Source organism: Perna viridis, chromosome 1 (assembly GCF_037379345.1).
Source record: "Perna viridis isolate PV_CMFRI_1.1 ecotype Kerala chromosome 1, ASM3737934v1, whole genome shotgun sequence".
Classification (NCBI taxonomy): Eukaryota; Metazoa; Mollusca; class Bivalvia; order Mytilida; family Mytilidae; genus Perna; species Perna viridis.
The window spans coordinates 49,726,809-49,742,899 of NC_142445.1; the positions used below are offsets into that span (position 1 = coordinate 49,726,809).

The 16,091-nt window shown below is 33.0% G+C and overlaps 1 protein-coding gene across 2 annotated transcripts; it reads left to right on the forward strand.

Annotated features, from left to right (window-relative positions):
* Positions 1-452: 452 nt before the first annotated feature.
* On the forward strand, positions 453-11,885 carry LOC148629174 (uncharacterized). Of its 2 annotated transcripts, none has more exons than XM_088545579.1 (13): positions 453-926; positions 3,947-4,036; positions 5,128-5,235; positions 5,566-5,650; positions 6,279-6,340; positions 7,398-7,451; positions 7,695-7,805; positions 8,871-8,962; positions 9,361-9,440; positions 9,954-10,148; positions 10,708-11,108; positions 11,488-11,534; positions 11,768-11,885. In XM_088545579.1, the coding sequence occupies exons 1-13, from the start codon at positions 813-815 to the stop codon at positions 11,838-11,840; spliced, it is 1,512 nt and encodes a 503-aa protein (XP_088401705.1). In that variant the 5' UTR covers positions 453-812; the 3' UTR covers positions 11,841-11,885. The 2 variants fall into 2 exon arrangements, with proteins under 2 accessions (XP_088401705.1, XP_088401714.1); XM_088545588.1 differs by lacking the exon at positions 453-926 and adding an exon at positions 3,256-3,543.
* The last annotated feature ends 4,206 nt before the right edge of the window (positions 11,886-16,091 follow it).

Below are 16,091 nucleotides of genomic sequence, written 5' to 3' on the forward strand. Positions count from 1 at the left end.
ATTTCAATGCACCATGTACCATTTAAATATGATGAATAATTGAAACTATCGTCAAGAATAGCAATTCCCCTTATATTATTCTCTGAATAGGGAGAAAATATGTGTCGACCTCTATCGTGTAGATCTACTATTGTTATCACTGCCTCCATTGTAAGTTATGAATGCAAGAAATTTATTAAAATTTGAATTCTATTTAATATCTTATTGTAAATATTAGAGTTCAAACAGGACCGTTACCGAACAAAGGGTGAACATACAGGTATTTTCCATTCGCTTGATGTGCAATTAATCCCAGTTTACTTATAACAATAATACTTATAAAGACAAATATTGTTTGTCTGATAAATCGGAGAAAACTGATTCTATTTACACAACATAATAGTTATATTTACATTAAATGCTTTTAAACACTCGACTTGTCATAGCGATTATTAATTAAAGGGTTTGAAGTTTATGCGATAAAGAATAAAAGGTTTAATCCGAAAAATGAAAGATTAACTTTCCGATTACTGAACCATGGAGTAACTCATTACACTTTTAACTAGTATGCCTTTGTCACTACTGCAAAGAGATACATAACAACAAACAATCACATGCAAAGTCTTAATATGAACAATTCTCGTCTAATGACAGATTTGAGTTCCGCATAAAGTTCGTGTTGGAGTTAAAGTAAAACATATTTGTTCGAAAGGATCTGTAAGAAATATACAAACAGATCTAACCAAGGCACTTGAATTCGTGTGAACATAAAGGGGGAAATTAGGAAGTCTCAGTATATATACTGATCATATTTTGTGGAACATTTTTTAAACATGAATGAAGAAAAATGGACATGGAATTTTCGGGATATGAATCACCTCCATGTAGCAGTAAATTCTACCATGAGGCATATTATGCAAAATGAGCGGAGCAAAAAGTGGAGCAAGGTAGGAAAATAATTAGAAAATTAGATTCGACATTTTTTTTTATCATTTCACCGTATGCTTCTCCACATTTTTTTTAAGTATCGAACTTTGAAGTTTGCACTTGTTTTACGACTTGTGGCTATTTATATTTTAACTAAGATTTTAGACTATACCTTGATTTTAATGTATATTTTTTTTTTAAATTTGGATACATATTATTAGGTTAATACTTCATGCAGCACAAAAAATCGTCCTGAAAAAAAAAGAAAAAAGGAAGATATTGTGTAGCCTAGTGGTCCAATCAACTAATTTAATCTTGAATTTATTGGTGTCAATGGAACTTGGAATTAGTTGAATTATCAAATAATACCTCTTTTGTCAAAATAACAAACAACGCACACATTCATTTGTATATAGCTACACGTATGACTAGTATAGTACTACTGGGTGCGGGACTTTTTAAACATTAAACTTCACCCATAGTATTCCAATTTTATTAAAAATGTCAACTGCATACCTAGATGGTGTGTTTGAAAAACCCTTTAAAAACAGATTTTACTTTAGTTTTTTTTATTTTTTATTTTTTTTTATTATTATTATTATTTTTTTTTATTTTTTTTTTTGTATTTGGCACTGAGTAGTAGCGATGTTCTACAGGTTATAAATTTATGTCAGTTTTAGATTAATTACAAATTTTAATCGTTCTGATGATGCTAAAAGTACTTTTTTTCACCTTCACATGTGTCTTGGTCAAAATGCAAATGTAAATTACATGTCTCACTAAACTTTAAATTATGATTCCACCCCTGGCTACTAAACCTAACACTCCAGATATATTAAATTCAATGAGACTGTAAACTTGTTGTGAATTGAAAAGCCGAATAAACATACTTTTGATAAGGGATTAAACAAAATGAAAACATTTTACTTTTATCACTTTGTAGGTAAATTATGGGGTTGCATGTTTGCATATCATAAAAACAAGGATAATTCATTTCATTTGCTCTGAATATAATAGATTGAAAGTACAAATAGAAATTCCATGTCAATGTTTGTTTAGGATTTCGTTTTAATATAAAATATATTCTATCTGGTAATAAAATTCTTGTCAATACATTCAATATTTCTGTCAGTCTCAATGCATTGTTAGGATTAAATGAATAAGAAAATTTCGTAAGTTAAGCTAGAACAACTTAACATTACCACACGTTTCATGCTCAGCATAAAGTGAAAATGATTTATGCAAATATTTTAACAGATATCGTGTTCTATTTGAACAAATGGTTAAGTTTTAATGTATGCCTATTTAGAAATCGTCAGGCCATCGGCAAAGATTGATCAATATACAATAACTATGCAGTTTTAATTGGATTAAGTTCGGAATTATAACAAAAAAGATATACTGGCTGGGCGAAATCCTTTGTGCGAGAAAGAAACTCTTTTGCGCCAATTTATTTTTCAAATTATAATAGTTGAATTGCGCCAAAATACAAGTAAATTTTAAAATAACTGATGCCCCTGAGATCTATCTTCTCCATAGTGTCCATAAAAAGAAACATCGATGGATGCGAATTTTAAAATTGCTCGTTGTAGTTAATTCAGCGAACAGTTGAAGGAACTTTTGGCCAAATCGTCGCTTGAAACATAGAAATTCCTATATCAATCACCAGATTTGGCCGATAGCAAGCAAAATGCAAGTTGAATGTATTGACCCCTTTTGTATCAGTGAAAGATATACAACTGAGAGAAGAATTTAGGTTAACATTTGAAAGTGCCTCATCAAAATTTTGCGGATATCCCTCCATAACAAGTTCGAGATAGCTTCAGGTCACAATATGCATGCACTACGACAACATTCTGTATTGTTGGACGGTCTCTCCGAAATCTGATATGTAGACTTACATGAACGTGCAGTTCCAAATATTTGACTTTTCAGCTTTTAACATCTGTTTCGTATAAATGATCTAGTGTTCCATTCATTACAATACAACAAGTAGCATCCGTTACGATTTTTTTTTTGTGGTGCAAGTTTCCACATACATTGGTCAGTACAATGGAGTGGAATAATGAATTGTAGTGAAATATTTGATATTACTCTAGTTCTAAAATTATTTTACATGTAAACTAGAGAAATTGGTGGGTTATTTTTACGCAATTCAACTATTTAACAATTTTATCCAATGTGCGCAAAGGGCGGTGCCATACAGGTTAACCACACATAATATGCCCTATAACCCTGTCAACTGTTGTGAAATAAAATTATTTTAGGAACAATAAATAATGGTGACTTTGTACGTAAAAAGAAATACTTCGGTTATAAGATAATGATCGTTTCGATAAGGAACAATAAATGAGATTACTTCGGTTGTGAAATATAATAAAGACCGGTTCGGTTATGAACAAAAACAACGACCACTTTGGTTATGCAATAATGATCGTTTCGGTTAGGAACAACAAATATGATGACTTTGTGTGTAAAAGGAAAAAATGATGATGATTAGTTATAAACAATTATAGGTTACACACCACTAATTCAACAATGAGCTTTTGGAACGTACACAAAAATAGTCCTGCACAAGTTTTAGTGCTCTTGTGTTATATGATGCTGTGGAAAAAAATGCACTTCGAATCTACACTCGTAAGTGAGCTTGTGTTTGACAGGGAATTGTATTTCCTTTATTTCTACATAAAATGGTCACTGTAACTTACTAAATTAAATATTTTTCATGAGTTCTGCATGAAGACCCCTTTTTTGTGAAATGAAGGGGATTTCCCATTCTATTTTTAGCTCATTGTCTTCTAGGAGCCGTTGTCGCACTGCAAAATAGTAAACCCCACATAATATTTTCAGCAGCTTTTAGGTGATGTGTAGTCTTCTTCAGGTTAAACTTAAGGCAGAAGTTCCATAACTCATTGAACTTTGTGAAATTAGAATTGAAGCCTATGGGAGTGACATTAGTGGTTCGTAGCCTTACAGTTACAGGAAATGATCAATGCCGTTGTGAAAATAAATAACGATCTCGATGTATCTTGTCTTTCAGGTTGTAGAAAACTACAAGATATTATTGTTTATGATCAGCAGGAAAAACCTACCAGATGATTATGAACCTCCCCCATCATACAACATGCTGGTAAGTCATACTGATTGACTACCCCCCCCCAAAAAAAAAAAAAAAAAAATCAAACAAATTACCAGTTACCTATACTACATACTAGGTAATCCGCCTTTGTCATACATTTTGTTACGAGATAATACTGGCTGAACGTCTTTCGTTACAAAACATGCACGCGGGTTAGTCATAATAACTGAAGATGCTGTTCCCCTAACATACTGAAGCTGTTCCTCTGTGCAAAATACTGCTAATAAAAGAAAAAAAACTCTATTAAATAGTCAAAAAGGAAGAGTAAAAAGGGGAAATTCTATATTACATATATCAAGGAAAAAACGGACCACAATGGTCACGGTCCTGAATTGATACAGGCGTAATAAATGAAGCTGTCCTTCGTGCTACGCCTGATACTGCTAAGCCATAATGGTTAAACCTTGTTGTGTACACACGAATAAAATGCTTATATTTTATGACATCTTTACTTATAAAAAATATTGAATAATACCAAAGGAAAAAAAAACTTCCGATAACATACATACAAAAGAGGTTGGTATTTTTTTTTTGGAAAAAAAAAACGCTCAAAAGCACATGCATGTATATCAATACCTAGTCTATACATATGCTTCCATTAGTTTCAAAACATATTAGATTAAAAACATATGTTGCAATGTTTCCTAACTAGTTATTAACGTTTGATTTTTTTCACATAAAACTATCATGAAACAAACTACAGTAGCGGATCCAGGGAGTTCCTTGGGCTAGGACCTCCTTTTGGTGGAAAATTTTGTTATTTTCGTGCAAATTTTTGGCAAAATGAGCAAATAATAGCTTCTACCCGTATTTTTTTTAGAGCCCTCTTACAAAATCTCGTGATTTGCTACACAAAAAACTGACTGAAACCAATAGTCATTGATTTCTTTGAATCAGATTTATTTTTTGTTATAACTATTAGAAAGAACTCATTGTACTGAGCTTTTTTTAGTCAAAGACGAAAAGACGAGACATGGGATAAGTCGACGTCTTAATGTTACATTAGCGTAAAACGGTGAAAGTCAATGAAACCCTTTGAACATACTACATCTTTATATGTAATCCCTTCGATTTATTTGCAGTTGTATGAGATCTATTACCATCTCGGGGTAGCTTACCAGCATCTGAAAAATTCAAAGAAGGCCGTAGAAAGTTTTAGCAGTGCGATAGGATCAGTTTCCTTCCCTAAGGTGAGACTAATAAAACTCTCAATGGGTTTAAGGGGTAAATAAATACAAAACTGTTATGCACATTACATTTTTAAAGATACTGTGAGTTTCTTTCTGCAGAATAGTTTTAAACGACGGACATGCAATTTTCCAGCGCCGCTTATTAATACCGATTATACCAATTATGTGTTCTCTAATCGAAAACTTCAGAAAAGTAGAATTAATTATTTTCTATGCAATTGTTCTACCAAACTCAATAAAGACTCCAAATTGCATATTTATGTTAGACATCTTAAGGTGTATTTATTTTCAACTATACTTGCTGTAAATTGACATTTTAATTGGTTTCAGAACGGATGTTTAGCCGGATGTGTAACCAATTCCTGCCTAATGACTCCGTTATATGCCAGGCGAGCGTTTGCATATTCTCAAATAGGTAATGTTTTTGCCAATGTATATCCTTGGTAATCGATGTCTTTTCTATCCAGATGTTTCAACAATTATGAATGAATCATAACGTTATGAAAATGCAAGATTCTTTACGAAGATTTTCATGCAGAAGATGAACATACAATTTCGTATAAAAATTAATGTCAGAACCCACTCTTAATTTTGATCTGTGTTTTATCAAATATTAATTGGAATCAACCAGCAGTTTAGTATGATGAAATTCGGACTAGTTTCAGTTGTAGAAAAGGATTGACATGGCAGATTTTTATATAAAAATGATAGTGTTATGGTTCTAAAAATTATGAACCGTGTTTGGCACTGTAAAACCTGGTTTAACCCACCTTTCATATCGGAAATGCCTATACCAAGTCAGGTTTATAACTTTCTGGTTTTTACCATGCTACTGTCATTTGACTCTCATTATAGCTATATACCACCTAGATTTCATCAGTTCGGTTATATTTTGTTACAACCCTTCATTAGTAGAAAACAAAATCCCCAAAATACCATGAGCATAAATATTAAAATTACAAAATTTTCGAACTGTAGAGAGAACCAAAGCGTATTGAGTTCATGTAACATTTTACCAATCCCTTTTATGTTCCATGTTTTAGGTGAACACGAAAGAGCGATGAAGGATGCAGAAAAATGCGTGGTTCTTGATAGCAGAAACCCGGTAAGTACTGTTATATACTGTTTGGTATCATATATGATTTAATACAGCATTCAGGGGACTGCATTTTTTCGCACAACGCTTTATTAACTGTTCGTGGTCTATATGGTTCATTGGCTGGGAGGGTCCGTCGTGAACCCCCACTCATCAACTTCATGGTGATTTTCAGGTACCTTTATACCCCCCATTACCGAATAAATTTGTCGCCAAAGAATATTCTCGGATTCGTTTTCAGTATAAGCCTATATTTGTGCCCCACTGAGTCAAAGATTTTTGTGACTCAATTGTTCGAGTGTCTAAGTAAGTCTTTCTGGGGTAGCATGTGTGAAGAAACTGAATACATGTAGTCATGATCATGTAGCCCAATATTTCAGCTGTACAGTGCATGGCACTAAGAAAGTTGCGGTTACAATTAGGGTTTTGGAGTAAAATGAAAAAATGTACCTTTACTCCACCGAAGAATCGCTTAATTTGACTACTTTTCAATGTCAAAACCCCTGCAGTAGTACTGCTTTCGTAAAGAATGGCTTATTTTGGTATTTTCTGTTATTATTATCCCAATTAATACTTATGGGTTCTTTTGATGACTTGTGGCGATTTTCGTAATCAGAAAATAAAAAGCAAAAAATCGGATTTTCAATTTTCCTGTAAAAAGTCGCGTAAAGTTATACTAAAAATGACTTCTTTTTACGTAGGAATGCAATTTGGTATCGAATATCTATTGGTGAAATAGGGTTCAAAGAATAGACATTAATTTGAAAATCGTATCATTTACTACTAAATCTGTGGAAGGCAGTCGATAAACCCATTAAATTTTGTTCGAAATAATGTGCTTTGTCACTGATTTTTTTTTGTTATTTTGCCCAATCGACCATTGATGGCGTAAGGCAAAATAGGGATTGTCTGGAATCTCGTGTGACATAATCAGCATTTGTTTTTCTAATGTTTAATTCAGGTGATTGATTTAGTTATAACGTGCATGTGGAACAAGAGTAAGTTTTTTTACAAGAATATTCTCATTGTGAATACATCAATTATTGTAACTATGTCTATGTTTCAGGATTTGTATTGTGTGAGGGCACTGGTCAAGAGCACTATGGATAAAGACAGCTGGGTGAGTGTACCAATCCACAGACAAAGGACGTAAAGCGTGTACGAAAAAGCGAAAGGAGACAACATTTTGTATTTGATATGAGTACAGTTGTTTCTATGAGATGGGAGTTTATTTGTTGTTGTGTTTTTTCATAGTATAGATTGGGAGAAAATACTTTATGAAAACCAATTGTCCCATCGGTAAAGACAGCTGCGTATATGAGCCTTGAAACACCACAATTACTTGAAATCATCTATATTTCAGACTTACCAAGGAGAAGGACGGAGAACGGACCTAAACTTTATGTCTGATTTAGACATTGCATTAAGACTAAATTCTAAACACAACGGAGCTCTGGTCTTGAGACAAGCAATGGTAAGTTAATGACTTTTCTTGTCTGAATTGTGAAGTGCGCCTTAAATTCGTCAATTGATTCACACTGAAACTTAATCTGAAAAAGATATCAAAAGACCAAAATAATTATTATAACTCCTTTGGTTTGTAAATGAGGGCTATGTTTACCATTTATAGAAAGTAAATTATACCGTGTAATCTGTATTTGGTAACAAATAATGTCGGTATCTATTCATTTAATCAAGAAATGTCAGTATTGACGCATACACGACCATGTGACACGACCACTTCACAGCATTATGATATCATTGTTTCTATAAAGATGTAATGAATTAAAAATGATACCAACAATACAATTTGATTTGAATAGTATTAGAAGAAACAAGTTAACTTAAAGATTCAGATTTGGATTAAATAAAGTACTACAACTATTCTTTTTTACATTTCATCATATTTTTATTGTTTTGGTTGGTGTTCTTGATTTAAAATTAAAATTGAAAACGGGCATCGTAATTTGGAGCTTTATGTCAATATTTGTGTTTATTAGCTGGAGGAACAAGCTATAGCAGCAAGAGGCGTATGTATAATGTTTGACCAATCACTTGTTTTACTAATATTATTGTTTTTCTTTCTAACGTCCATCCTAATTGATAAAAGAAAGCACAAATAATATTAAATTAAGTTGTCCTCTAACACAGACTGATAAATGTAATGTACTACAGTAATATATATCATAATTTTTTTGTCAACGGTATTCTGCCAAAAGTTAAACAAGAACAACTTCAATAATTTAAATCCCGTTTCAGTGATCAATGTATATCACGGCAAAAACTAATCATTAACTTAAAATAAAACAGCAAAGAAACTAGTTATCGTATCGGAATGTTTAGATATGGTTTATTACTGCTTGATGGATGCTTCAGACATGTCCAGACAGCAGACAGTTGACAGACTGTTGTTTACCCATTCAAAATCAGATTGTCATATACTGGTATACAATATACATTTGATAAATTATGACTTATGAAGTTTCTATATCTATAATACATAGCACTTCGATTTTAATGATATGATATTTCCTTACAGGTAACACCGGTCTATCTCCAGCAGGATTCTTCGGACCATTGTAAAAATGTAACATCGTTCACACATCCTTACGTTTTGGAATTCTACGACAAGTAAGCCCTAAACAGTCCAATAAATAAGGAAACCACTTAACATGTGGTAATGACAAAATGTAATTATTTTTATCAATAAAAAGATTAACTCCGAAGAGACAGTCACATCGAAACTAACAAAGGAAAAAATAAGTATAGTGTTCTGGACTTTGTACACACTTTCCTTGTACGAAACAATACGTACAGAGGCCAGAAATTCCTGATTTAGGACAGGTACAAAAAATGTGGGGGGGGGGATTAAAGTACTTTTGGCCTGATTACAACCCTCTAACCATGTTTTTGATAATGCTATAACCTCCATATCATAAGGGTTTCGTGAATGGCATATACGAACAACGAAGAGCAATGTTGGTTTTCTACATGTGATTTATAATTATTTTATATTTTTTGTTTTTCAGATATTTGTACCCATTGAGCGTTCCACATACCATAATTTCGATAGACTTGACTCCAGATAAGCCAAGCAAGAAAAAGTTAGGTGAGGAAATGACAACGACTTGCTGTCCGTTGTGTCATTGAAAATCGAAAACTGGTCCACCATGATATGGTTCTTTGTAAAAAAGGAAAAATTACGGAAACGTCGAACGAATAGAAGTAGTGTACTGAGATATAAAAAAATCCGAGTACATGGTGTGAACTTGAGAACAGGAAACAGAGATACTACATACACACAGTAGAGAATAGAATAAAATACAATTACATATAAAAACTGGAGAAAGATAAAACATGACATCACACAAAAAACTTAAGCACTTGCTATATAAACCCCCACAAAAAAAATCAAATGAAATCAGGTGCTTCGGATGGTTTAGCATGCCTCCACTAGTGGCACCTGTCACATCGCAAGTGAGTATCTAGCTACAATAATGCGGCTCTGTCGACACACTTTTTTCAAGGCAGAGACCACAAAGTGGTTCCATTCTATGATTGCTTGTATTCATAATTTAAGGACTAAAGCGATTTATCGCGTATTGTTTTATCTTTATTACAGAAAGTAAACAACACAATGAAGCAAATAGGCAGCAAGCATCTCCTAAGGATGAGGAATCTATCAACCAACGACCATTCCGGTGTGGTACACCAGGCTCTACAGATCCAGCCCGATCCTCAGTCAGACGAAGACATGACTATGGCAAAGCGATTCAAAAGTTCATGAACCGACCAAAAACAGCCTCAGATTATTTTGGTACAGAAAGTTATATTAGTTAAAATAGGGGTCAAAGAATGTTTATTTCCAGTATGTAATGAAGTTGTAAATGTACTTAGGTTTCCGCTACATGGGTGGATCACAGGATATGTTATTGTTGGTTTATTTCATACTTTGTTGGTATATTGTTGTTCTGTCTTTTAAATTCATCATTTAACTGTCGAGGTTATCAGTACTACGTAGCCCTGATAGGGGCATACAAAGAAAAACAGATTGTGTGTGTACAGCATGTAATAACGCAGAAAATAACTACGATGCGTACACATCATGTCATATTCAATCTTATATTTTGCAATAATTTTCTTCTATTTTTCAATTAAATTGATTATATTGAATGGATAAATAACCATTATTTCTGTTTTTGGTGACACAAAATAATCACAATATCCACAAAATATTTTTTTCAATCAGAGCTCCGTGTGATGCACGAAGTCAGTTAAAATATTAACTGTAGATTTGAATAAATAAAACAAAAAAGAAAGAGAAAAAAAAAGAAACGCCGTTCAAAAGCAAATTAAATGTTTCATGTTGTTTTCAGCTCAATTGGAGAGGGCCATGAAACTTAAAGCCCAGAGAGAGGAGATAGAAAGCCGCCGGGCATTTTCTGCTGGTACATTTAGACTTGCTAATAAAGATAGCATATCAAATAATGCAAGTATGTCACAGTCAGTGTCCACATTACATTCACCAAGAAGACCAAATGAGCATAAAGAAAATGTGTCGCCCTCTTCCCAGCCATCACCTTCTAGTCAAAATCGCATATTAATGTGTTCAAAGTTGCAGCATGTGTTTAAAAAGCCAAACTCAGCCACTGAGTATGGACTCAGCGTTGGTAATAGAACTAAGCCAAATACTGCAACAACATATAGGACAACTAGCAGCACTAGTACAAAGACATCAGGATTTATTGTACCAACACCAGAAACATACTCTATTCCTGTAAGTTCAAATTTTATCGAAGATATGTATAGAAAAGTCACATTGGAATGCAAAACAAACAACAAACCACAACACGGAAAACGCATGAACGTTTGCAAGAGCAAAAACATAAAAGAACCAAAAAATAATGAAGTAACATAAAATTACCACAAATATAAAAATCCTGTTTCATAAAGAATCTCAAATTGAGACTTATATCAAATTCTTCATCGACTCAAATGTTGACCAAACAAATCACTTGAAATTAAAGATTTGAGGAAATAGTAAAGGATATGAGGAAAATCTCAACTTGAGGTTTTTTCATGAAACCCAGGCCAGTTCTTTTGGTTTTATAACCTATGAGTGAAAATAATAAACTGTTCTTTGTATTCTATAACAGGTTTTTCAACCAGTAAATATAAAGGAGGCTCCACGAATGTATTACAAGTAAGTTTTGATAATAATGCAACCAACTAGCTTTTTTCCTGCTCATTTTAAAATCACCCGCATTTGCATTACTGACAGTGCATGTCTTTCTGTAAGCAAAAATAGACACTAGTATAATGAGTGATAAAGTCAACACCAAAGATACATATAAAAAAACATTTTTGACTAGCTAAGAACAAACTGTAATAAACAAGTTTAAACGATTTTAATTTCACAATTTTATATCTTTGTAGGCCATGGAAAGGTGATAAATTACCAGTAGCAGATGTGAAAAGGAAAGTTCTAGCTCCAAAATTTGTTTGTTGATGAATGAATGTCTAGTTCCAAAATTTTAATAAAATGTGATGGCAATCTTCAGTTTTATACTTGAAGTGCTAGTAATTTGGTCACCGTTTCCTGGTCCCAAATAGCAGCATACACACGCGTACCTATAAAGAGTAATTCTATTTACATACAACTACATGTACATATATGACATCCATTTTGAATAGAGTTATAAGTTCTCATTTTAATACTAGTATATGGCCGCACGCCAGACTTGTTTCTTGATGTATAATTTGATGTCAATAATTTCTCCATTTCGTCGCATGTCAGTTAAATGCCATTTTTTTTATATTTTAAGGTATCAGTAATTGTTATCTTAACCTGTCTTAGGCCTGTCGTTTGTCCTTATATATAGCCAAATGCTAAATGTCATTGTTCATATGGCTCACATCCCAATCATTTACTTATGATTTCAATTTCATGCTACTTAAAACAATGTCGCACCATAACCTGAGAACGTGTTATTTAAATTACTTCAAGCTTTACGATTTTTTTTTTATCATCTTGGTCTCAAATTCTTGTATATTTTTCGGTGAAAGTTTGATTTTCCGTTTCTCATGCAGTTATGGAACTTTAAACACTAAAATGTCAATGGGCCTTCGATGAACGGCGAGTCCTTCGATCGACTGTCTATTGAAACGACAAACACACGGTACGTCGATATTGGCATTAAACTATATACCTTAACCATTTAATAACAAAATTCAAAAGCACACAAGATAAACAAAGGCAAGAGGTTCTTTTCTTAATGAAAACTAATTTTTGAGTTGTGGTAGAAGCTCAGTTTACTTCTATGTGGGGACGAGCATATCATTCGTTTTGCTTATTTCCCCTTTTGTGCATGTCATCACTTTTTCCGATCATTTTTTTCTCATGTACCAGCCATTGCATGACAATAATAAATATCGCAAGTTTTTGTGTGTTGTACGTTTTTCAAGGGGTAACCTCTCATCAACAGGATCAGAACCAAATACTTAGATAGTCCAAGAAGATAAATTGCGCCAAGAACCAATTACTTCATTTGCGTTATTTTTCGGGTAACCTTTAGGTGAAGGTAGATACATTAAGTTTCAAGTACACACGTTACAGTTTTAACTATTTGCATTCATAAAAGATGAAAGCCCCGGATGAAGAACCAGGGACTATCATAATACTATTAATACAAAATCCCCTGGGGATATAATGGACCTGTGAAGTAATTGCTGGTTTATAGTAAACACACATATTCAACAGTGCTTTTATGGCGATTTTAATATGACTAGATACTCTGCATTATACTGTAATTGCAATTTCAATATTCTAACATTTACAATTAAATGACTTATCCTGTTCAAAATACAACATCCACTTCCCCGTGGTAAGCAGGGGTACAGAAAGTATTACTATATTATATTAAATTCGCCTGTTATTGGTGAGAAATAATTTATTTTTGGCGCAAATGAAATATGGTCTGTCGCGCAAACGAAATACTAATTGACACAAAGGCAATGCATTGCTAAGATCATTGATATCAAGTTAATTTTCAGTTAAAAAAAAACAAACAATATAGCTCCACCAAATGTGAGTGTTGGAATAAGTTTTTCATAGTAATATACATTTTATAGACTTCCCAGAGTTTTTTAGTTACATGTAACTATTTGATAGACCTGTCACCATCTTATATGTGTCGAGTTTCAGCTACTCACGATTAATATATAAACAACTTTATCATTTGAACTTGTATCTTTTAACAAATAATGGTTTAAAAAAATCTTAACTTTTTCCCTTTGAACATCATTTAGTGGAAAGAAGTTTTGAATGACATTATTCATAATCAATAACGGATTCAATGATGTTTAAAAAAATATTTGCTTATTTGAAAAAAATGACAATCATAACTGATACATTTGAACTAAGGATAGAGTGAAAAGACAAATTATGAAATTTCCTTTTTTTGCCTTTTCGCTCCTTCATGTATTTGTAAAAAAAGTTTGTAAGGCTTTGTAAGGTTAATCTCATAAAATTCTGTATTTTTTAAAGAATATTGACAGTTTTTTTAAGAACTATTCCGTGTAAACATCAAGGTAACACTTTTTTGCCTCAAATATAATCAATACATCTAGAAAACAAAAAGCTATTTAAATATATCCTGAAGCATCTGTGACGTAGATATTTTTCTGCATGGGGAAAAAATGTGGAATTTTCCATAGAGGCTGATCATGTAAAAGAGTAATCAAGGGAACCAAGATTCTAGCAGAAATAAAAGAATGTAATCCAGGGACAATGACCATACATGGAAAGGAAACACAACATAGAACATAAAACAACTAAAATAATAAATACAAAGTAACAAAAATAAATGAGCAACTCGGACTCCACTAAAAACTTGGGGCATGAACCAGGTGCCCCGGTAGGGTAAGCGTCCTCTGCTTTTCTAAAAAAAAAAAACGCCCACCGAGTTGCTCTTAAAAGTCAAGTCCAGGGTAGACGAAAGAGGAAAGCAAAAACTACGACACGTTGAACAAATCGGTTTTCATGGTGCAGATGGATACACCGTAACGACCCACGAGTTCATGATGACGACCATAAAACTTCTGTAGTGATGACTTCAATCTTGTAGCAGCATAACCCTGTTCCAGAAGCCTATTGTGATTGTAAGAAGTCTAGCGCGTTCAAAATGTCAGCGTAGTTACGACAAGCTCTTGCATAACGTATGAGTTGTGATATTATGAAAACTCCACACGCAAGTGCTAAAGGGATGTTGCCACAGATGAAAGGAAAGTTGACAATTCTGAATGAAAAGTCATCACGTTTGTCCTGAATTTTGGTTGATAGTTTCCTTTACCATCGATCTCTAAGTGTAAGTCAAGGTATGAGGCTGACTTCGCATTGTCTGTAGTATCCTTTATCTCCAGTTCTTTGGGATAGATGTGATGTATCAAATCCCGAAACTAGGATTGTTTAACGATATAATACGTCATCTGATGTAGTGTTTATAAAATATAACTCAATACAAGTCAGATAGCATATAGAATTTTTTTAATCGACAATGGATGGCTCAGAAAACGGTTTTAAAGTTTCCTAACAGACCAACCATAATTTGCATAAAATAAGAAATGAATTTCTATGCTTTTCGAGTAATTCATTTCTCTAATCGCTGCAAAATAAAAACTAGCATTCAGCTATGAGAAAGAATTTATTTGTTATATGAAATGAATGATTTTTTAAACCAAATTTGTCATGTACCACCCACTGTCTGGATGATTAAATTGCATGGACACCCTCATAATGATATATTAAATGACAGTCATTACAAACACTTTAATGGTTGTTTGTGGGTAGGGTCTAAAAGGTGTAACTCGTAACCGTATAAACTTTTCCCCGTACCCAAATATTGTTTCGCTAAAATATTCATTCTTACGGTATGTTAAGTACTGAAAATTGCATGAGATGTGGAAAAGTCCGTTTCAATTCATTTTTAATCAAGAAAATGATATATATTTTCTGATATTTCTTTGATCGGTTTTCAGAAATCAAAAGGTCTAAAATGTGTAACTGGAAATTACGGCACCTAACCATTTATCGATTATATTTCTCACTTTCCTGACTTTTTTATTGTTTTAAAAAAGAAGTGACTTAGTTTGAATTTCGTACCGTACCTAGCGTCAATGCGAAGAATGGATACGATCTTATCCAGCATGAAAAACAAAATATCATAAACAGAGTATGATGCGATTTTAATTTATTGTCAATGAAAATTTTGATAATATTATGACGTTTCAATATCAAATACATATGCAATAAATTAGTACATATAACAAAAAATACGGGTGCGGGAATTTCGGGTTACACATTTTAGACCTATTGAGAACAGAAAATCGAATAAAATCAACTTTTTTTTCTACAAACATGTTCATAATAATTAATTCTAGCTTAACCATCATATTATTTTGTAAATGAGTACCAACTTTCTGCTGGAAATAACAAGTAACAATGAAGAAATAGGCAAAGCAGTATTTGGGCACGGGGAAAAAGAGGGACTTCATATTACACTCCCACGCCCACCTTGATACACAATTTTCCTGATTCTAAGACGGAGAAGTACTGTAAATGACTTAACTGGGGTTTAAATGGCATATGTAGAAGAGGGCCAATACATAAGAATAAATGTACGTAGATACATTTATCTATGTCAGTTGCACAGACATAGAGAATTTAGAATGGGTACGATTATTCAAATGGGGCGATATGTAC

Coding starts and splice junctions, on each gene's coding strand:
- LOC148629174 (XM_088545579.1), top strand. CDS start 813: ATGAATGAAGAAAAATGGACATGGAATTTTCGGGATATGAATCACCTC. Junction 927..3,946: donor GGAGCAAAAAGTGGAGCAAG/GTAGGAAAATAA, acceptor CTTGTCTTTCAG/GTTGTAGAAAACTACAAGAT. Junction 8,963..9,360: donor GTTTTGGAATTCTACGACAA/GTAAGCCCTAAA, acceptor TTTGTTTTTCAG/ATATTTGTACCCATTGAGCG.